At 38.1% G+C, this 24,775-nt stretch overlaps 1 protein-coding gene across 1 annotated transcript in view; it reads right to left on the bottom strand.

Moving 5' to 3' along the window:
- Nucleotides 1-6,942: 6,942 nt before the first annotated feature.
- The window catches only part of MICAL2 (microtubule associated monooxygenase, calponin and LIM domain containing 2), a 118,690-nt gene continuing 100,857 nt past the window's right edge, over nucleotides 6,943-24,775 (bottom strand). The window contains 7 exon segments of the mRNA XM_090032711.1: nucleotides 6,943-8,668; nucleotides 11,684-11,750; nucleotides 11,752-11,781; nucleotides 12,460-12,548; nucleotides 13,880-14,066; nucleotides 15,263-15,349; nucleotides 15,775-15,882. Coding sequence (XP_089888837.1) covers nucleotides 8,628-8,668; nucleotides 11,684-11,750; nucleotides 11,752-11,781; nucleotides 12,460-12,548; nucleotides 13,880-14,066; nucleotides 15,263-15,349; nucleotides 15,775-15,882 — 609 coding nt within the window. The 3' untranslated portion in view covers nucleotides 6,943-8,627.

Here is a 24,775-nt window from a genome sequence, read left to right as displayed (position 1 = left end):
GCTGCCCCAGGAAGCAGTGTACTAACACTGCATACAAGGTGTGAAGGCAGATAACTGCAAGATTACTTTGTAATTGAACACAGGGTAGTTTCATGTACAACTGCCTTTGTATGATTCATTTTCCCTTCTGCCTGTGTGGCTTTTTGGCTGAAAGGAAGGAAGTCTGTTGACTATTTGGGGTCAAGAAGTGCATTTGGCATCTGGCACAAGGACATCTGAGCAAATCCCCACCACCACATTACAACTCATTTTTTTCCATCTGTAAAACAGGAATGATACTTTCCTATCTTCAAGTGCTGTTGTAAAACATCATGGGAGCTTGGTGGTGGACAGACAAAAATTTCCACTGCTTTACAGGGAGAAGCAAATGGCCACTTGGGAAGCACATCAATTGTTAAGATGTATCTTTTACATTTCTCTGCTTCAACAGTGGTACAGGTGAGCTAAACAACTTTAACTTCACTACTGAATGAAATGGGGTTAAAATTAAATGGTTTGGCTTCACTTATATTGCTATAGGAGTACTACTGATGTCTGTTCCCACCTTTCTTTAAGGATTTTGAAATTTTTGGGAGAAAGGAACTAAAAAAAATAAGTGCTATTATTGTAGGGAGTACAAGTGAGGGTATGATTTTGATTTATCACAGTAATGCATTCTACTTAGGAACCAACTGAATACAATCAATTATTATTATTATTATTATTATTGATAATACCGCCCAGAAGAAACAGTTGACATCACAACATGCACAAGAACCTAATGAAAGAAGGAATGGCTCTGAATTGCAAATAGCTGACAGGTTGGCAAATGAGAACATGGACAGAGTGAGAATTGTAGAATCCTCAGATTGTAGAAAATTGGGGTTGGAAGGAAGGTCATCTCTAGTCCAACCCCCAGCTCAAAAAAGTATCATCTCCAGTTAGATCATCCCAGCCGAGTCTTTGTCTAGCCAGGTCTTGAAAGCCTCCAAGAACAGAGAGTCCACAACCTCTCTTGGGTAACATGCTCCTGTGTCTTCCTGCCCTCCTAGTGAGAAAGTTCTTTCTAATATCCCACCTAAACTTCCCTTGCTGCAATGTGAGACCGTTGCTCCTTGTTCTGTCATCTGCCACCACTGAGAACAGAGTAGCTCCATCCTCTTTCGAACCCTGTCAGGTAGTTGAAGTCTACTATTAAATCCCCTCTCAGTCTTCTCCAAACTAAATAAGCCCCTCCTCAGAAGACATGTGCCCCATCCCCTCATCATTTTGTTGTCCTCTGCTGGACTCTCTCCCACTTTTCTAAATAGTCCCTAACCTTGCACCACTGTTGGCTGTTCATAGATTTCATAGACATTAGGGCTGGAAGGGACCTCGGGAGATCATCGAGTCCAGCCCCCTGCCCAAAGGGCAGGAAGTCAGCTGGGGTCATAGGATCCCAGCAAAATAAGCATCCAATTTACTCTTGAAGGTGCAACTCTTCAGAAGGGCACCCTCAGGGAGTACAAGGACCAACAGTCACGAGCTAATTGAGGAAAAATTTAGGTTGGGCATTAGGAAAAACTTACTTTCCCTTACAGTATCTAGGATCTGAAACGTGCTCCCAGCAGAGGTGGGAGAATTTCTTTACTGTCCGAGCCCCCAAGGTCTGGAACAGCCTGCCATCGGAGGTGGTTCAAGCACCTACATTGCACACCTTCAAGAGCAAATTGGATGCTTATCTTGCTGGGATCCTATGACCCCAGCTGACTTCCTGCCCTTCGGACAGGGCAGCTGGACTCGATGATCTTCCAAGTTCCCTTCAGCCCTAATGTCTATGAAATCTATGAAATAAATTTCCCTGAGTGGCTCCTGCAGATACCAGATGAATCTCAGTGAAACAAAAGAGGGTAACTTAAAAATGGCAGTATTCCTCAATTCTCTGTCCTTTTCACTCAGCAGGATTCCAAGCCCAACCTGAGTTACATTACCTTTTTTCTCCTTTTGCAGCACAAAAAAAGCTATTTTTGCCACATGCACATTTTTTACTGACCAACACCACTTGCTAAGTGACAGATCTGTGAGGAATGGAACTGCTCTAACAAATAACTGCAACAGGATTGGAATGAAAAGGAAGGTTTTGTGGTTCAGACACTGGACAGACTCCAGACAACTAGGTTTGATTCTCAGTTCTGTAGCAGCTTCGCGTAGCACCTTAAGCAAGTCATTTCACCTGCCCGTTGTGAGGGCTGGCATATGCCATAGGGACACACCCTGTTTTGAGAATAGAAATAAGCAATGTCATCCTTCTTGCAGAGACACTCACTTCTACCTATGACCCTAGCCATCTACTCTGGCTGGCACATAGGAAAGGTTGGAGCTGATCTCTTTCCACCCAACACCCAACTATGCTTTCCTTCTTCCCCATATCCACATAGTGGGGATGGGCAGGTGAGTATGCCACACTCTTCCCCCTAATCTAAACAATTACTCCATCTTACACTGCAATGCTGAGTAAAGGCTGAGAATAACCATGCCTTCTGGATTCATCTTCTATAAAACTATGTTAAGAGGGCATTATTTCCTGTTCTAGTGAAAGCACACACATGAATCAATACAAGTTTTTTGCAGCAGGTTACTTAAAACAAAAAAACAACACAACCTTCTCCCCTTGCCCCCAACACCTTACCTACTTTTGATACATAGAAATCTGTACATTCCGCTACATAATTAAGGCTTAGGAAAGCACACAAAGGATGTAAAGAAGATGGTTGTGACTGCATGCTGGATGACATGAAGACACTAAACCAAAATAGACAAAACTTAACACATTACTAATAGAAAAAGCCATTCATTGAAAAGTGATCAGAGAAACATGTAGGAAGATAAGGTTTATATATTTATGGAGGGGAAAAAAACTCAGAGTAATTACTACATTACAACCTAATTTTTAAAAGAAAATTACATAAAATGAAATCACTGCAACCTGTGTTAGTCTGGTATATTAATGCATGTACTTAAAACAGAGTCAGCATGGAACAGCAATTTCTTAAGCTATGAAAGTGACTAATAGTCTACTGTGTCAAAAACTGTGATTTTACAAATGTTAAAAGCAGCAAAACTGTAAAACAAAGACATGAATTAATACATGTGGAAAAATATCAGAACACCAAGTTTAAGGGTCCTTCACTGACCACAAGATGCAAATTCCTTTGTAATTTCTCATTTCAAAAGAACATATCAGAAATTCCAGCCATTTAAATTGAGTTTGGAGCCCACCACCTGATGAGATGAGATCAAACCCTTTGTTCTCATTATGTTAACAGTTCATGAAGAGGAGGAAAGTGGCCTGGAGAAATATTTACATTGCTAATTTGTATATTTGGATCATGCATTAATGCATAATATCTTCTGATCTTCAACAACATGATCTTTCATACAAAATTAAGTGTTTTGCAAACATGTCATGGTTTTGAAAAATATAACTATTAATCATGAAATTCAATACATTTATAAATGCGTTGCTTGAGAATCTGGGGGTAGATTGCAAATGAAAGTCAGTGGGCCCGTCTACATGAGATGCTTAATGCACAGTAGACTGATTGACTGTGCATTACAACGTCACAGCAAAAAATACCATTATGCTAATGTGCGGTAATATTAGTCTACTGTGCATTAACCATCACGAAAAAAGCATGCGATTGCACTAACACGCAGTATGGCAGCCTACTGCATACTTATTCAGTATTTCTTTTTACAAGTACTAAATTTAATGTGCAGCAGGCACTGCACATTAATGGATGGGTAGATGGACTGAGAGAGAATAACCTATTTGTCATGTGGGGAAATGTAGACCCACAATATCAGCTTTGGAGTTGGTGTTAATGAAATTCTCTTCATGCAGGATATACAATTTGTCTTTACCTTGCTGTATTTTTTATTGCCATGACATGCTCAACAGTTCACAGCAACAAAAAAAGCTGTTTCAGAGATTTTATTACATAGGTTTAGACTTTAAGTCAAGCTGGAATTCTTAATAAGGTAAATATGGCAATTTTAAGAGTTTGTCTAAAACCAAACTCCCTTTTCACATCCCTAAAACTTTCAAGTCTTCTTTGCATCATGTATTAGCATGAAAATCAAAAAGAAATCTACTTTTTATTGCAACACTAAAACTCATGGCTTCATTAACAGGCATTCAGTCAAGTAATCTTGCCTCAGTAACTATGAGACCCAAGTATAATTGTGCTAGCATTTCAAGGGGTACAAAATGATATTATTTTAAAACGATTTTATGAGAGACCAGAAACAATTTTTACTAAAATAGAGATGGACAGACATGAGCACACCTCAAAACGACATGGCTGATGTGTATTTTACCTTCGTCGACCTAGAATACTAATAAGATAAGTAACAACACTGGTACAGCTTGTAACCCTCTAAAAATAAAGAGTAAAGAATACAGAAAATGAAAAGACTTAAGAAGGAAACAACATCATCAGTTCTGAACCTTTGTTTGTTAGATGGGTTCTGGTTTCTTAGTAACAGTTCAAGAATGGGGTATCAGGAAGTTTGCTGCAATTTTTGTAAAAGAAAAAGCAAAAAACAAACACCATTGTCATAGAATTTATACAGAGGAAAAAAGCATTATTGTTTTGTGCATCTGTTTATAATGGTATGTGTTGTGGGAAGAGATTGAGAGAGCCTGGGGGTTTTTGGAAATGGCTCAAAGCGTAGGCAAGAAGAGGCATTCACTGGTCTACAGTGAGGTCTGGTCACATGGTCAGAGCAGAGAGAACTCACAAGGGATAAGAGTCTGGAATTAATGTTGTTAAGCTCAGACAGATGTGTAACTACTACCCTCTTTTTCTAGTAGTATTAATGTAAAGAAACAACAAGGATTTAATCCTAAAAGAGTTATAATTCATGGTGATTTTCACTAAGACAGGTTCCTTCAATGGGGTCAGGAAATAGCACAATAGCCTATCATGGCATACTAATACCATTGCTTCTGTCCAAAATTAGTTGGCAACAATACAGCACTTCAGTTCAGTTTGTGTGAAGGGCCATTTAGTTCTAATCTAAAGCTTTGTCCATTTAAAAAAGATATTGCCCAATCTTAATAATTTTATGTGAGACTTATTGAGCTCTGTTTTGAATGTGCAAGTTGTCATCTCTTAGGCAAGCTTCCAATGCAATGGGAAGTGAAGTCTTATTCACGCCCCATCTCTTTTGTTGAGAAAGTAGGGTGGGGGACAGAAAGGTTGAATAATTCATTGCAAAAGCATTTTTTGTGTTCACCTTGGCAATTTTAATTCCAGCTCTTGAGAAATGACTTTTATTTCCATTATCCAAGCAGCTGTATAGGGAGTCTGTTGAACAGACTCTCTATGCAACTTTTATAGAGATATAAAAAAAAAAAGTTAGAAATCCATTTTTCAAAGAATTAATTTACTTTATTTTTATAGGGAGGGACAAAACTTAAGAACTGCAGAGAGAGATGAAGAGGAGGAGAAGGGAAGAGAATCAGATTTGTTTTGGGGAAACCTGCCTTGTATAGAAATCCAAATGCAAACTGTTAACATACTTTAAGTCAGTGTGACCTGAAGAGGCTAAGCATCCAATAGATTTTTGGAGCTTGCAAACTGAAGCATAAGTATCTCTCTGCAAAACGCTGAAGGCTGGCTCACAAACTTTACCTGCTTTTCCTGAATGCACTACAGCACTTGAAAAGGACACCCATAGTATAGCCCATGTGCCACAAGTATCACAGGCAGTCTCTGCATGGCATGTGGCAGATTGGGAAGAGGGCAGGTGGAACAGCAGCAGACAGGGCAGGGAGCAGAAAGTACAGCAACTGGGGAAGGTGACTGGAGTGGCACTTGGGGAGGGTGTGGGGATAATTTGTGGCATACTTGCCCCCTTGCCCCCGCTGCTGTATCAGAACTGATTTAACATTGTTACCACATGAAATTGAACATGCAAGAAGCAAGGGAAATTACAGGATAGAAGTGAAATTTCATCTGAGTTTGCAGCTCTATCCATCCCTGAGCTCATTACCACAGAGTTTCCAAGGAAAATGAATCCTTGGGAATCTGATCTGAAGCAGACATGACAACTTATGGTGAAATACTAATAGTAGAGAGCCCAATCCAAAGACCTCTGAAAATATGATTGAAAGAGTCCCATTGTATTCAATCAGTCTCCCAAGTTGCTAAAATATGACAGAATTAAACAGAAGGAGAACACATAAAATAAATTTGTATAGCTACTATACAAATACAGTTATAGTATACAGTTTGCAATAGCTGTTCTAGCATTATTTAAAAAAGAAGGCAGATTATAATAAATTTGCTCTATATAAAATCAGTACAGGCATAGGCTGAAATCTCCACAACAAAAGTACTGGTAAAATATACCCAAGGTAATTGGTTTCATGTTTCTCCAAGGTTTAGATAAATCAGGCTCCATTAATACACATTTGAATGAAATAGCATCTTTTACACAAAGTTCCACAAAGCAATTACTTTACAGCTATTAATCTGAACACATAGAAACTTTTACTGCTGGAAGTACAGACCTATGGAAAGCCTAAAAAACATGCATCAGACTTTAGCAAAGGCTTGAATTTTCCCAAATATGTCAGATGCTTTAAAATATCATTACCCAATAACATTCTACTTTTGTAGCTATACTGTGAAGTGTCATGAATTAGCAGGAGAACAGGTGCAGCTGTTAATGATAATTTGATCAGAATCCTAATCCAAAGCCTTTTTGGGGTGTGTGAGTGGGGGGGAGGGGAGAAGAATTGCTCCCATTAAATTAAATTACTTTGAATCAATGCTGCAAAGCAGGGATATTACATTATTTCAGCATCCAACAGAAGCAGAACATGGAAAATGAATCTGAATAGCTGCCATTCAGTTCATGTCTTTAGAAGAATCAGTTTTTTAAAAAGGAAGAGATGATACAATGAAGTTTAGAAAGAACTACATTTATTTTCATTTACAGCAAATGCCATAAATAAAACTAAACAACTTTCACTGTGTGCAAAATACAGACTTTCCAAGTGACAATTCAAATACAGACTTTTAAAAAAAAAAAGAACTAGGTAATAATAACAACAACAGTAACAAATCAATCAGTTAAGATCAGGAACCACAAAGAGGAAGCAGAAGATTTAAGGAAGAGGAGGACAGAATCCTTGCTGGCATTCTTTAAATATATGGAGACTCTGCAACAGAAGTTAAAGAAACACAGCAATGGAAAGCAATTTGAAATGAGTGACCTTTACTTCACAAACCTCATCTTGCTGACAAATGCAGAGTTTAGTAAAAACAAAAAAATAAAATAAAAATCTCAATTCTAAAAACTTTTATATAAAACACTTGTCCTTCCCTTATGGTCTAGGAAATGATGCTTAAAATTGTAATGTAGAAAGTTCTTGCTTTCTTTTCTAATTAAAGGTGATGGGGCAGGTGGGCTGACTGTTTTTAAGAGAGATTAGTTCTCTTAAGAGGTTTAGGATACCAGCTCATTGAAATGTCATTAATTTAGTAATATCAACATACAGGCAGCAGGGTTATGAGTTTGTGCATCTGATCCTGCATTCCCCTTCCTTATTCTTAGGGTGGCATAAGGAAAGGAGCATTTCAGCAAGGGAGGCTTGCAACCTCCTTACAAGTCTTCTTGAGAGCACTTTCCATGAACCGGCAAAGGGCCTGCTTATTCAATCGGACTTGCCACACAGACAACAATTTCAAGTGAAACTTATGGGTGTAGGGTTCCATGCAAGTGGATCCACATGCAGGCCCAAGGTTCTCATGGGGAATAATCTTGCCTTTCATTTAATTCAACTATTCATGGCTTGTATTAAAAAAACCTCTCACAAGCCCTTCCCTTGCATGGAACAGGGTAACTCATCATGCAGCAAGACAAATCTGTTACCAATTCATCAGAAAACACCCAAAGTTACCAATGGGCATAGTTAGAGCTGATCTTAGTACAGACTATTTGAATCAAACACTCCAGTTAAACAAGTCTGACAGTACAATATTAAAAAAATAATAATTTTCTTGAAAATAAGCAGCACCTGCCCAAAGGAATATTTATTTTCTAGTATTGGAATTTTTATTGCTTTATTTCCTCCCAGGTGCTTTAACTTTTATCTAGATGAATATCAAGTAATTGATTCACATTTCATCCAGAGGTCTAAGAAGTGCAACACAAAACCAAGTAAACATTTACTGTCCCCATTTAACACTGAGTTCAGTGGAAACAGAAGCAAATCCCTAAACTAAGAGGGACAGGGACTGGCTATGAGATTCTTCATGTCCTGGTCCTGAACTAGTGCATATTTTAATATTTTCCTTCAGTACTTTAAAGGGAGTAGGGTCTTATTGAATTAGCATTAATCAGAAATATGAGAAGATATGCATGCAGAGAGACAGTTCTTTCCAGACTGATAAGAGAAATAACCTTTTTGAATTGTGAATTATGCAATAGGTTAAATGATCATGCTAAAGCTTTCATCCATTAATATACCAGACACACAGTTGGCTCCAAAAACGTGTATACAGAAAATGATGCATTGATGACAAACAATATTAAGTGTTAGTTACAAAATTCAAAATTGGCAAGCAATCAAATCACCTTACAGCAGAAATGTTTCAGCCAATGAGAGGGTGTAGCACTGGAATGTTGAAATTAACTAAAGCAACACAGAAGATCGGAAGAAGAAGAGTAAAAAAAAAAAAAAAGAAGGAAATTCAGTTTGATTATAGGATATATTCAGAAATATTATCAGGTGCAGAAAGGTATAGTAAAGTTGAATAATCAGATACAATGAAATAGCTTTTCTTCATTAATTCATGAGCATTACTTTTTAAATCCATTAACAAAGAGGAACAGTGCTGAACCTTAGTAGTAGAATTTTAAGGCTAAGCATTGAACATTCTTATATCCTTTACATCATTACCAATTTGAGACTTCATAATACAAAGCATAGTGGGATGTCACTGAAAGTATTCCATGCAATTCAAATCAATCTGCAAAAGTTTAATTGCACATGTTTGTCCTGAATTAATTAACCTATGAGCAACCAACAAGGATAGTTTTATTTTCTACTAGTAAGGTTCATTTTCTTCAAAATCATGGCATATCACAGATTTTCAAACTTCTGGCTACAGTATTCTTCATTAAGACTTCCATTATGCTCAGTCTACTGAGAATAATAACCTCCTTTATTTGATAAGCATTACTTTAAAACTCTTAGGAGAAAAAATATTCTATCAGACTGTTTGAGAACAACTGGCCATATCTATACAAGACGCTGGCTGTGCTGGAGCTCGGCACAGTAGCATCGCGTGGCACAAAGCGTGATGCAACACTGCTGCGCAGTATTAATGAGTTACTGTATAGTCAGCATCACCAAAAAGCTGTTCAGGGACACTACTAAGCAGCAATGCTGGTTACTGTGCACTCATTTAGTACTTGTATATGTAAGTACTAAATGACTGTGCAGTAACAACTACAGAGTCAGTGTCTCATGTAGACACAGCCTCTGAAATAAAAAAAATGAATGTTCTATAAGATCAGAAAAAGTATTTTTTAACATAATCTAGTGTTGCAGGAGCAGTGGAGTCAGTCAAATTGTGGGGTTACCCACCCCCTTTTTTAATGAAGCAATTATATTAGCAAAGAATCAAGATATAGCAATATCCCACAGTACAGTGTTTAAAATACACTAGAGAGGTACAGAGATATTTTTCTCTATTCATGCAAATGCTTACCAGGTACTGTAAGTGCCGCCGTGTCCTGTCAAAAGTCTAGCAGATATTCACTGAATACATATGTGTGCATCCATGGCAATTTATCTCAAATATATGCCATGCTATGTTTGCATTTGCAAACCATTCTTGAAAACATTCATTCATGTCTTGTGTACAAGCTTATACAAAACACACAACCCAAAAGCCTCAAGAACGTTTATCATTTAGAATGCTACAAAGTTTCATTTTCTGCATTTAAAAAATAATAACAAAGTTTTCTACAGAAAATGTTTCCATTTACCAACAAATTAGGGTTTTTCGGCTCTCTTAAATGTGCATTTCTTTTTAAGGCCAAGCAAAAGTGAAAACTTCAACTGGTCTTCACAATATATATTCAAGCCAAAGTGATTGCAAACCCAAAAGACAGCCAAGCTGACAACACTGGCAGGTGACACCTCGCTAATATTTGTTTTGTACCAACTGAACATAAAAATGTTCCCTGTTGCTTAAATACAATCTCTCTTTACAAGAGATAAAGGTTGCAGATACTCTAAATTATTAGGATATTTGCCTATGTGCTTCCGCCAGATACTTAACGTAAGTAGTTCAGAAGCAGGGAATGTGCGTAGGACATTGGCTAAAGGCTGGGAGACAACAGTAGTCAGAGCCTGAGGAACTGTTTGTTTTTTTTTAATTAATTGCCATTATGTAGCCCTAGACAATCTAGTGAATCACTTTGGCTAAGGTACCCCATACTGGGATACAGCACAGGAACCTTTCTTCAAAGCTGATACAATGTTATGATTTTGTGATTAACAAAATATCACTTTTTTGAATATTAATTTATAAGTATTGCTATATTACTTAAATATGGCTTTTAAAAAAAATCTGTGTAGAATATACTGACTTTGGTGGGCAGGGGAGGAGTGGGATTTGTCAATAAACCATTGCTGCTTGCATCCATCCCCAAATGAAAAAAACCTCTTAACTCTGGGAATAAATAATGGCTAAACTACAGTATATGTTTCTTTAATCTGACAAGTTCAATTAATTCTTCACTCAACTAGTATTTGCTCTTCAAATTTATTTTAGTTTTAAATAAAGCAGGATTACAGAAAAACCCAGTGTTGACAAAGGGCACCACAAGGAATAAATAAAAAAAGGCACGACTAGGAGTAGGTTCACTGTATTCACTAAAAATATTTCTCAGAACGTATTCATGCAAGTAGTAAACCATGTAACCCAAAGCAAAGACCAAAGCAAGAGAAAGGGGGTGTGCCATATTCAGGTTTCAAAACCCAGTCATTTGTCACTACAATCCTGAAATGTCTGAAAGAACAAGTTCTTTCTCTGTCTTTAAAACAAAATTATAAAATGTAAACCCAGAAAAATGGCTGGTCGCAGGTGGAGAGAGAAAAAAACCCTCCACGTTAGTCTATAAAATATCCTTCATTTAGTCCGCACTTTCTGGAAATGTGTCTGGACACTGACTTCATGATACCTTTATTGTACAGTACATATTTTTAATTGAGAGTTTTGATTGCACCTAGTTTATCAAAAGGAGCCCTTTGTTCATTTAAAGCACATGTTAAGTTGAAAAAAAATAATGCAAGGCTATTCATTTTGGAAATCTGAAAGGCACTGCTTAGTAAGACATCTGAGAAGAACTTAAGCCCTAAAGAACTTTTTCACCCAGTCAAGAACAGTTTCAAGTGATAGATTTGCTTCCCGGTACATATCAGTAAGTACCTCTAGAAGCGCACACAGAAATGGCACACCAAGGCTCAAAAGTTCATACAAATAGGTATAGTTGTATGCATTGTCCCTGAAATGAAGATTGGTAGCGTGCAGAAAACCATGCATCCAGTTAGACAGACGTCTTGGAATGTCAAGCAGATCCCTTGTCACCCTAAGGGGCCAGCTTAGAGTTTTCCTAAAGAAGGAAGTCATGATACCTGGAGGCCTGTCTTCTGGACTGCTAACAGTAGTTAAAGTGCTTTCTGGGGGTTTCTGGGGGCTTGGGTTCCTCTTTCTTCCACATTTCTGCATCCTCCTTAAAAAGAACATTCCAAAAGAATTAAACAGAGACTAAATTACGTGTTTAAAAAAGAACATACAGTGCATTTAAAATTTTGTCACCGTTTCCAAGTTAGGGAGAAGTTGATTCTGAATCCTGTGGTGCTGTAAGATAATCAGGCTTCAAAAGGCATCAGACTGCGCAATGTGGAAACTGAAGATTACTATATATTCTTGTAATGTGATAGACACCAACAATCAAATGAGGTAATGAAGCACCACGTGTCCTACTTCTAAATGTGCACATATACACAATTTCATAATTTTTAGTCACCTCCCTGATGTCATCTTTTATAATAATGGGATATAATGTGTTCTGCAGTTTCCTTTAGTTAATACCAACAGCACTGGCCCATGTAGCACTGAGATAACAGCTGTCCAAAAGTAGTTAAACTACTTTCACTTTTCCTGGGAGCTAAAGTTTAATTTAATTTTCATTTTGGATTGACATCACATTTAGCTGTAGCTTAGCTAAAGCTCACTTTCTACATTTATAACTATTGGATCCCTAAACATAAACATGCTAAATGCACACAATAAAATGTAAACCATAGCACTGTGCTAGCCATTGTCAGGTGATAAACCAACCATACACACTGAGCCCAAACCCTATGAAACTGCCTCCACTTCTCTTGCTTTGAAATATCATACATACCTTTTCTTGTATCGGTAATGTGGCTCTTCTCTTTCTGTGTTTGTTGCTGATTTTACAGTGTGTAAAATGAGGTTTGCAGTAAAATTTACCTATAAAAAAATGGTGTGATACTTAGTTTGGAGATCAAAGGGCTACAAATGAATATACTTGTAAATTGAATGAAATTGCAATCTACTGGTTAGAGGAATTGTGACTTCCTATGCTCTAGTCCTAGTTTTGACACTGACTGATTGCACAAGTCAGGCTACCAACAGATATTGCAGAAAAGACCATTTTATCCCAGGACAAAGTGTGATCATTCAGACATCCATGTCCGCTGTGCCAAGACAAATCCTTAATGGTTCACAGGATAAGAAATGCTAATAGGCCATCACAAAGTGGATCTGAATGGTTTTTCTGAGGTTGCATCATGGAATCAACGGCAGAAATGCAGCAATACATTTGGCTGTTCACTATACCCTGATTGAATGGATGGTGTGTGTACCCAGGACCTTTTTATTCCAGAACAAGCAAGTACAACTGGTCCCAGGACAAATGCAACATCTGTTTCTGTTCTTAGGGAATCCCACTGTAACGTGGGGTGATGGTACCTAGCTACTTCACAAGGCTGAATCTGTGTTAAGGTTAGTAAAGTGCTCTGAGCTGCTAGAAATAGATTCACAAACCATTTAAACATGCCAGCCAGGAAAAATCAATGAACCAATTAGTTGAAGAAATTGCTTTTGCAGCTGTATATTAAGCTACTTTGTAGGGGACATAGGTAGAGATAGCTCAGGCCAACAAAATTCAGTTCTTGTTTGGAGCACTGGAGGAAGGAAAGGAGATGTGCTTGTTTTAACATATCCTTTCCTAAACGAACAGATCAGCCATGGCGTTCAGGTCTTGAGTCCATCACCATTAAAGCTTAGAGAAAATTGAAGTGAATGGTACCACAGGCCAGCTAACACAACTGATTTTAATTTCTAAGGCATAGCCTTGAAAAAAAAGGATGAACCCATACTTCCCCTATTGAACAAATCTGTCACTATCCTGACTCATTCCCACACAGAGTACTGAATAACAAAGACATTATTATATCTGGGTGAGGATCAAGTCGGCCAGATTATTAACAATTACAGGAAATCACTCTCTTCTTTTGGTCTTTATTTCAACCTGTGACCAGAGCAAGGAAATACATTTGGTCTCCCACAAACATTCCTTCCTTTAAGCAAAAGCATAGTCATATCAGGCTTCCCTGAAGGACTTAAGACTGCAACTGCAGTGGGATTACAGATCATGAAAGGTCAGCGCAGGCAGAACTGTAAAAGAAACTCTGCACATCTCCTGACTGAACCACCTGGACCACTCTTTTTTTCCTGCTATATTATAAACGTTTGGCATTCAAACATTTAAAAAATACTGCTGTATATTCTCTTATTACCTTCTTCGACATCAAAGGCATAAATCCCTAACCGGAGCGTTGTAGAACATACATCACACTTAAAGCATTCCCTGTGAAAGAAGTGACCCTCTGCACTCAGCCGCTCCATGACGTAGACCCGTTTCTTGCAGAAATAGCAGATGTCGCTCCCTCCTACAGTTTGAGGAAATTCTTTTCTCAAAGATACCTGTTAAGCATACAGTGAAAATGTACGTAAAATATATTGCTTATCAACATGCTACAGTATATGCACATGCTAACTTAGCAAGTTGCAGGTTTTATAGAGTTACAGACACCCCTGCCTCATCAAAATTAAAATGTATAGCTGAAAAATTAAAATTAAAAAACCTCCGCATAAGATTCGATATACACACGCAGGTAATATCCAACAAAATGACTTGTTTGTTACCCTGGAGTTTGCTGGTTGAAAACCTGATATCTACATGAGTGCATGTTTATGATTTTATAAGAAGGCATATACAGATGTTTGACCCAGCAAAGAACACACATATGCAGTCAAAGCCCACGCTGATGAAATTATTAGTCAGGTCAACATATGACAGTGTTCCGAGGAAGCCCCAAGCCGTGCTTCGAGTCCAAGGGGGTGGCCTGGCGCTGTTAACAAAAGCCAGAATTTGAAACATCACTCGGCCTGAACAATTTGGAAGCCCCTTCCCTCTAATTTTTTGTCCTTGGATTTCTAGTGCAAGTATATACAGAATATTTTACAGAACTGTGATTTTGAAATATGATTCACGTTAGCAACTTTAAAGTATTTTTCTTCTGTTAGACCTAATAAGTTTTATCATCAACGGGTCCAGTGTCTGTTAGGCCCAGTCATCCTTGAGCTTTCCACAAAAGGCATGTATGTAAAGACTGAAAAGCAGCATTATTTGCAATCCTTGTTTTACCCATGCAGAGCAACCTCTCCATTATTTTTGCCGTAAGACAAAGTAATCTGTATGAGATGGAGGAGGTAGGATATTCGGGAAAGTCAGGGTAGATACAAGTAGCACTAAGTCACTGACTTAAGAGATCACCAATGGAACATGCTTTGCAGGGTAATTTCTCAATATTTACAGAGTGCTTCTAGCCACACATCTTGTGTATGTTCTTATACATGCAAACACCAGTCAAAATTTGCTTCTATGTGCCCTATTTTGCTGAGGCACAGGTTACTTCTGTGAGTATACACCATACACAAGGTTTAAAAATTTAACAAGCACAGGATTAAAATTAAAAAGGCACAGCACAGATTGAAAATACCAGGTTAATGAAGTACTACCAGTGATGAGTTATGGCCAAGCTTGATTGCTTACAGATTAGTGCTTACTAATAGCTTAGTGCCTTTACAAAGCCACACTTCACTTTGTCTTTTAATACCTGACAGCTCTGAATAGCAGAAGCACAAGCTGGAGGAACAGAACAAGAAGTCGGGAAGGACGATATATCTCCATCCAATGACTGATTCTGAATTCAAATCCAATATTACTGTAAGTTAGAACAGCTTTCTTCAAAGAGACATATGATGATTCAACCTGTGTGGTCAGTGCAACTGCACAAACATGTACTTTATAAAACTTTCTTTAGAAGCCACCCCCGTCTTACTAATTGCAACAGTAATTACATTTAAGAGATGCTTCTTGAGATGAACGTTTCACAGACAAGTAACAAAATATAAATTGAATTAGAACACCAGACATTTACAGCATACCTCCATATAGGTACATCTTCTGCCAAAAGTACATAATTCCTACAGACAAGTTTAAAATAAGAAATTTCAGGTTGCTTAAGAACCAGAAATGTCTCAGTTCTAGCATCTTAAGTTGGGACAATACCCCTGTATTCTTCTACTTGAAACTGCCTGATTTCATTCTTTATAAGTTTAGCCTTACCAGCTCTTGGGAGGAAAACTGTGGCTTGGGCCTGTGATCATTCATATACAGATTGACAAGGACTTCAGCCACAGCACCAATTCCACGTGACACCTTCCCTACAGTCATCTAACCAGCAAAAGAAGATGGAGAATGGAATCAAAAGAGTTTCAATTATAGTTTTATGAGAAAAATGCATCGCCAGTTTGAAAGCATGCAAAGAAATGCAAGCAGTGATAAAAACAGGCTAGAAATTATAAGGAAACTGAGTTTAGCATCGTGTGGGTATGTTCATGCATCATCTAAATAGAAGAAAAAAGGATTTGTTCTTTCTTATGGTACTTTTTAGGAATCTGGGGCTCATTTTTATAAAATGTAGATATTCTTAAGGAACAATAAAAAGCAGAAACTAAAACTTCATATCAAAAAGCCCAAAATCGCAAGGTTTTATAAACTATTCCAAAAATGTTCATGAGAACATCTATAAGAAAATATTCAGCTAAAGTTGACACAACATTCATTCTTTTCTTGTTTATTCTTATTCTGTTACCTTATGATTTTGATATTTAAAAAAAAAAAAAAAAAATCGGAGAAAGTTTGGAGCCAATTCATCATATGCATGTGTGTATGTTTACACATTCACGCACACATGCATATAAATATAAATTAAAATTGACATCAAGGCAGACCATATGGGAAAGCCAATAAACAGGACATCTGCATACGAACAAGACAAATTTCTGGTTTAAGAGAGTATAGGAGAAACTAAAATGAGGCAAAATAAGCCAAGAATTTATAATAATGCAATATACCTTCTTACTGCATTTACTCTACTATAAGACATCCCTGAATTCAAGATGACTCCCCAGTAATTAGATTCTATATCTGAAAAATTTATAAGTTTGTTATACAAGTTTCCAGATATAGAATCAAAGTATTGGAGGTTTGCCTTGAATCTATCCCACTCCCATTGCTACATCAGGGAAAATAAGTTTTGGGGGTCAGGTAGCCCTCCCCCCACCACTTCTTCCCCCTGTAGCTCTCCCCCTCTCCTTACTGTTAAACCCTGCTCTCCCTGAGCACATGGAAGTGAGGGGCAAATTTGAACCCTGAAACCTTTAAATAAATGTTGCAAATTTCTACAGGTATTCATAGACTTAGTTCATCCAGAATTAATGCATTTTGTCTTTTTTGAAACTGCTGCAAGGTGTAGCACAGTTACTGCATAAACACACTTTTAAGCAGCACTTTTGTACCTATTTATATACAGTATAAACTATGAATAATATTAGTCCAAAGCCAAAAGTCTCATGATTTACCGTATCATTCACTGGGCTGAGCCTTAGCAGAGTCAACAGCATTTCAAGCTATGGTTACCCCACAGCTCAGCACTGCTCAGTATGTGTGTGTATTCCAAATATCTCCATACAAAGGATCCGTGTATTAATTAGAAACTCACTCATAACTGGAACTGGGTGTTTTTGTCATAAGTCCTGGGATCCTCCAAATATTTATATGTAGATAAGGCATAGGGCAACTTGGTCTGGCTCCACCTCATGGAGGGTGGGGCCACACTAATCATATGCAATGAGAGAGGGGTCAACACAGGGATTTTGGGTGAACTGTTTGGGGCCCCTTTTGGTGATGTTTGCCAGACAGTTAAGGTTAGTGAAGAAACAGGAATAATTGGAAATTGGAAAGAAAAGCATAACTCAGCTGTGGGAGTGAAAAAGAAGTATACAAAATATATACAATGTAGTGGCTCACCATAACTTGAATCAACAGTAGGTGCTGAGAGGGACTGCGCACAATGGACATCACAATACATCTTATTCAGATGGCCTGCACTAACCTATTCTTGTAGTAGGTTCTCATCAGCATGTTTGCCCAATATAGGACATAGGCAGACAAGATTCTTTGGGTGAATCTGATATCTTTTATTAGACCAACTTAAATAGTTGGAAAACAATTTTTAAGCAAGCAATCCTTTTAACTATTTAAGTTGGTCTAATAAAAGATATCAGATTCTCCCAAAGAACTTTGTCCGCCTATGTCCTTACACCAACACGGCTACAACCTACACCCCACATATAGGACATGTGTTTTATAGTCACACTCAGTGTTGGCTGTATTTAATCAACTTCATAGTTGCTTTCCATTACCAAGCACATGATGCTTTTGGCAGCAGTTCAGTGACAGGCAACATATTTAATGAGGTTTCCTTGAGTAAGATGAGGGACTTCCTTCCTAGTGCTGATTTGGGGGAAAAACCTTGTCTTGTATTCAAGTAAATATGGCAAATCTTAACACATTTTGGAGTCATAACAGATTTTAGGAATACTGCATTGATTATAATAGAATGCACACACTTGACACTATCATACAGTGAAACACATTTCCATTAACCCTCCTAGAACTACCATTTGAACGTCGGTATTAAGGTTATTTTAAGTACATTTGTAAAACAAGGAGGAATGCAAAAATAATTTTTTCTATGCAATTGTGGTTCCACATTTGCAGACAGACTCTGTTACCCACAATGAAACAGTAAACTGAAGGCAGAAGGATACAATAAAGTACTAACCCTGCCTTAAGTTCATTATAATCCTAGAATGTCTCATGCCTGCTGAAAATAACATTCACTTCACCCAAACCACAGCAGATGTTGACTGATGCTACGGAAGTGACTACTGCACAGGCAGGAAGCTGGTCATTTCTGATAACATTTGTCAACTTCTGGAGCTTTGTTTCCTTTTGGTTCATACCCTAAGAAATCTTTGACCTGTGAATTACAAGTTCCACATATGCTTGCATATGTGCAGTGTTGTGCGCTTAAGTTGTTTTAAAATTAAACTATCATATGTATTGGAATTCAAGATGAGGGTTTTTTCCTCCCATTTAACACATGGTAAAAAGCTCCTCATCTGGGATTTTAGTATGAGGCAGTGGGGGTGGAGGGGGGAACTAGGCAGCTGCTGCAGCTCTGGCTCCACCCCCAACCTGGAGTCAGAGCTAGAGCCACAGCTGCTGCCTGTCCACTGCCTCTGCCCCCTCTCCCATCCCCCACCGTAGCCTCAGGTCTCTTGCCCTCCCAAAAGCCTCTTCCCCCCTATCTGCCCCCCTCTCCCCACCCTCATTTCCTCCCTCTGCAGCCTCTGTTGCCTCCTGCCACTTACCTTGCTGCAGCCTTTGCTCTGGCAACCTCAGTGTCTGCTCCAGCCTGGGGCACAGAGCATGCATTTGCATGGTCCCGCAGTAGCAGTGATGACAGCTCAGACAAGGGCCTTGAGCTAGGGCTGGAGATACCATGCTGCTGCTCTGTTACAAGGCTGGGTTGAGGCTGGAGCACATATGCTCCATGCCCCAGGCTGCAGCATGGATGAAGTCTGCTGAGGCTGAAACAAGAATAATCAGCTAGTGGGGAGCATGGGTGACTGAGGCTGCACAAGGACAGGCAGAGGCAGGACAGAAGTGGTAGAGGCAGGCATGGGTGGGGGGTGGTAAACTGTGGAGACAGACAGTTGGCAGGGGGCAAGGTGTGGGGGGGATCAAAAGGTAGGGGTCAAAACCCATTCCCTGCCCCCTCTACCTTCCCTACTACTGACCCCTCACTACCTACCCCATACTGTCTCCCACCTAACTTCTGTCTTCACCACTGCAGTAGAAGCGACAAATTTAAAACAGCTCTCCAATAATCAGATTCTATACATGGAAAAATTATAACAAATTTATAATTTTTCCATGTATAGAATCCAAAATTCAGAGTTGTCCTGGATTTGGGTAAATATAGTCTTCATTAATGCACAAAAGTATCTTATTTTCCAAAATAAAACACCTCCCATATAAAGATATGCACTTCATTTTTGGAAGGCAGAATAAAGGGGGAACAAATGGATTCTCGCTTCTACAGCAAGAGCTTCTGCCAGGAGGGGTGGGAGGAGGAAGAGAAAGTGCCCACAGCAAACAGGAAGCTTTATGTGCAGCACTGCAACATTACCTTCCCCCACACCCTCCACTGGTTTCAGAAGTAGAAACTCCTATTACTGTATTTCCTCGCTTATATGTACACCTTAATTTCCAGCAGCTGAATTTTGGGAAAAAGATGCCTTGTATTTAAAAAAAAAAAAAAAAGAAAAGAAAAAAAAAGTAATTAAATCACAACAGATATCTTATGGAAAAGCTCAGTAGTTTATAAGATGACAAAAAACAGTGAAGGACTTGGTCATAAAGACACAGGACTAAAATACGAGGCTTCATTTCCTGCAAGGTACTGTAATAACTTCATCCAATAAAGCATTTAAATGTGCTCATTTAAAGTTTGGCACTGATGGAGGTACTCACATGTTTTAAGTTAATGACAGTAGCTAAGAATTTGTCATAAAGGATGGGAAAACCTACAGTCTAGTCATGAAAAAAAAGGCCAAGTCAGAGATTTGGAATCCAAATGTTGCACATCTAAATTAAAATCTCCTTCATTTTATAATTAAATCAATTAAAAAGCATGAAAGTAATAATTGCTAAGTATTTATCCCACTACCTACCAGTTCAGCCTCCTAGCAAGGGCAGCAAAGAAAGACTTGGCCTCTTACTGTTTTCTTGTTTCATCTTCTGCAGAATAAATCGGACTAGGCACAATGGTACACAGAGCTTTTTAATTTTCTATTTAAACCTATTTTTTCCATTTCAGCTAAAAAGTCTTGGAATCCACGACCTCAGAAAAAAGTACTAGCCCAGGCATGAGAGTTACTGCTCTCTAATAAAGCTGCATAGGGGGCTGAAAAAGGAGCTTAAAAACAAACAAAACCCTTTTTTAATTAAAAAGTATGGTATGAAAACCTGTAAAATATCTAGCAATTTACAGCCACAAAGGTCTTTTGAATGACTGATAATCCACTTCTACCTATTAAACCCCAAAAGTAAACAACACGTGGTCTACCAACCAAGCCCTTTACATCAGGCTTGTGTTGTCACATTGTGATTTCTTGAATAATGAGGTAAATAATGTATTGAGAAATCAGCTGGAGCAGGAAATTGCAGCTGATCATGTTATATGCTCAAATGACAATCTGAACAAGAAAGCTATGCATAACTATTGAACTATTTGAAGGCTAGGCAAAATACTACTGAAGCTAACCTACTCATCTTGCAATCTAATAGACTGTTTTAATGTCAGCAGGAATTGTTTAAATGGGTGGAGAAGAGAAGCCAATCAAGATGAGACCTAGTAAAACTGCATACCTACACCTATTACTAAATCTAAAATTCTTAAAAGCATTTTCTTTACAAAATAGAATTGAACACAAATTCAAAGTAAAACAAAAAGTGACTGCAACTAAGGACGATAGTGCACATCATTCTCAACTAATTGGTTAATATTATCAGCTAAGGGCTGTTCACTAGTCTACATGAAATAAATGTGATAGTCTTTGTAATTCCACTGACTAGTGCCCACATTACAGTAATTACTAGTGCAACTGGCACTAAACAGCAGCCTTCTCACAGGGCTCAGAAGAGAAGGCAAGAACTTTTCCTATGCTGAGCAAAGTTTAGTCACAGGAGAGCACCTAGCCAGGCACTCATCTACTAATAGAATGATCTTTAAAAATCTACCAAATCTGCCAATTTTCACCCACCTTAAAATAGTAAAATAGCTCTGTTGCATTTGCTGGCCTGCTGTTGTTCATTTACTTGACACCTATGCCCCAGTTCTTTAGAGCACTTAAACACAGCTTCATTCGCACAACTAGCAATGTACATGAAGTCCCACATATGCTTAAGCTGTTGCCTTTTTCTGACCCATACTCCATGTGATTGTTTCTGTCTATAACCTGGACCTATCCACAGTAGTGATGCTGGGTGTTTAAGTGTCCTGTTACTAAGTAATTTCATACATTGCCAGAAGCCAAAATACCAAGTGATGTTGAGCAAATATTTTTAAAAGGCTGTTGAAATGCTCTAAGACATTTTTGTAAATGATTATGGAGATTTCGGAACGCAAAATGTAAATAGCACATTGCCAAAGCTTTGCAGCAGGTTTATCTGACCTGATAATAACTGCTTCCAAGCCTAATTCATTAGCTAATTATTCCAGTGGGACAAGAGTGAATTTTTTCATTCTGTATATTATTAAGGTCACCACAGCTATTAAAATGAGACATGGAAGTACTTTTTCAAAACACAAAGAAAAACATGGTCTTTGCCTGAAAGAACACAATCTTTATCTTTTGTCTCCTCTTCTTGCCACTCTGCTTGTTTTTCTTTTATGACAGCACTTGCCAATTTAAGCTTTCTGCCCGACATCCACAACTTAAGCAAACTATGAGTAGTAAATTACTCTGTCTCGGAAATACCCAACCCTTGTTTTCAGTGGGTAATTAGAATCATGCGACTGAAGTTACATAGTTGATCTGATGTACTACAGACAGCCATGCCAAATGACTGCAACACATTTATAATCCTTGTGACTTACTGTCTTTAGCATCACTGATATAAAGCTTATGACGTGCTCGTCAAAGGACGTTTTAAATTTCTTGTCACTTCTAACCTTCTTGACTTCTAGAGATTATTCTTCGTTCTCCACAAAGATTCAGGTCAGTGGTAGTCAAAAGTCACCTGTACTAAACTGTGGACAGGTCTACACAAGATGTTTACTGCGCAGTAGACTACTTAGCTGTTCAGTAAATGTTACATGTCTACACGTGCACCCATATTAGGCTGGAGTAAACTAATTTATTCCACAGCAGCACATGTGTAGACACTACCCTAAGTGCTTTAGTGGGGCTGACAGAGACAACATTGACACAGGCAACTGATGTAGAATTGCAGCTGGTAATTCCAAGGACACTGTTAAGATCACATTCACTGTACTTGAAGATAGGCACTATGTGCTCAAGACATTATTAAATTTGGGTTACATGTTGCTATAAATAGTTAATGGTTTGCAGGAGGAATATAATACATTCCCACCCTAGGAAATTTTGCTGTGCAAAGGAGACAAAACATGGAATGATAATTAACTGAGGAAGGGCAGGGAAAAATTATTGTTTTAGAAACCAAGAACCTAGAACTTTTTTCTTGAGGAATTTTAAAAATAAAAATAAAATGGAGAATATAAACAGGGTTCATCTTAGTGGAGACTATTTCAGTGATATAAGTCAGCATTAAAAAAAGCAAAGGGGAAAATGTAAAAGAAAAACTAAAGAGAACTGTAAACTGAGCTGATTGAAAGGATCATATGGAGCAAGGAGAGGAAAAAAAAAGGGAATTTGATGTTTTATGGGATGCCAGAACTATTTAGGATTCATCAGCTCCTACTGAGGCATCTCTAAAAATCAAGGTATTTAAGTGTCTAAAAATGGATGTAGACACTTGCCTTTAGGCTCCAAAATTTGAAAAATGCTAGTCTTTGGTCAATGCTAATATTACAACAAAACTAGTAGTAGTTTGCTTCTTGCCAAAATAAATTTAAACTGAAGGCAACTAGACAGGTGGCTGTAGTAATTAGTAAGTTGATTAGGAGACTGAACTGAACTAAAACAACCATGGAGGGGAATGCATAACAGGATCAGTGCACAGCAACTTGTTTCAGCAGTCTACCGCTGCAGTATCACAAAACTCCTAAATATGATATTATATGCATATGAATTATAGTTATCAAACTCAGCCTGAGGAAACTAAAGGAACAGGATTTTCAGGCACCTAAGTTTGTCCATTAACCCATTAAGTATTAAATGATCTGCCAAATATTCAGTAAGTCCTAAGAAGATTGATACTACCCTTGCCTGTACTTTAGAGCATGGATTGTGTTTCTTTGTTCCACCATTACTTCCAGATAGAACATTCTTAACTACAGTAAACACAATGGGTTTAAAATAAAACAGTAAAATCCATTTAGGATCCAACAACTCTTAAACTATAGCTGTCCTAATTAAATAAATCCCAATTTCATCAAAAACAACAAATACCTTTTATATTAAAGGAGTAACTGCTCTTTTAAACAAAATCAAAACATCAGCACTGGTGAGCCCTTGACTAGATGACAAGAATATAAATCTCAGTAAAATTACTGTTTGTCAATGCTTACAGAAGATGAAGTGCCTGAGTTTAAACAATGGCCCATTTATGCCCACCTGATTACCCTTTATACTGCAGCAGTGGTGGCAATGAACCTTAGTGTAAATAAGAATCAGACCTGGTGTTCTGGACATTGCATCTATTACTTACACAAGACAGGGAAAGAGTCCAGGCTTTTCCCTAACGTCCACTCAGCCAGCCACTCCCCTGATCTGAAGAACCTGTCCCTAGAGCAGTGATTCTCAACCTGGGTGTCGCAAGTTCCTTTGAAGGGTGGCATACACAGATGAATCACAAGAGAAACCCAAAATTTTTAAATAGGAATAGTGTCAAAAATGCTCTGACCTGTTGCAGAGTTTGAGGTCTCTGCAACAGAAAAATTGTTCTATTATTTTTTCATAGTCAAAAGAAAAAAACAAACAAGTGAAAGCACATCTGGCATTTTCCAGAGTTGCCTTTAATTTAATGAGGTTGAGAACCACTGACCTAAAAGGCACAGGCACAGCTCAATCACTGCCTGTTCAGTCACTGCTCTTCCTGCTGATGCTATCAACTCAATCAAACCAGTGTCAATTGGAAAATGGGTACCAGTCCAACAGAAACTGGACTGATGTCACTAACTTGCACTACTTCATATCTAAAAGAAGGAAATCACATTCAGCTACCAAAGCTGGACTGGTTTCAGACCACGTGTACAGGTATTATATAAACATCAACAGATAAGAAAAAAGATAGTCCTTTTTAGTGCTAGTAGACACTAAAATTCACAAGTGATAGATGTAAGAGGAAAGAAAAAAAATACTCACATCCTCTCAACAGATAGCAAACCATGTCAAGTTTTGAAAGACAACCTTCAGGTCTTAAAAGTGCTGGCAGGACTGAACTAGACTGAGGGCATCAATGTTTGGTTCCAATAGTGTTTTTTAAATAAAACCAGGAACTTTAGGGA

This window comes from Crocodylus siamensis, chromosome 2 (genome assembly GCF_052110815.1).
Source record: "Crocodylus siamensis isolate JL-2025a chromosome 2, ASM5211081v1, whole genome shotgun sequence".
NCBI classification, from domain to species: Eukaryota; Metazoa; Chordata; order Crocodylia; family Crocodylidae; genus Crocodylus; species Crocodylus siamensis.
This window is presented reverse-complemented; position numbering and strand designations above follow the sequence as displayed.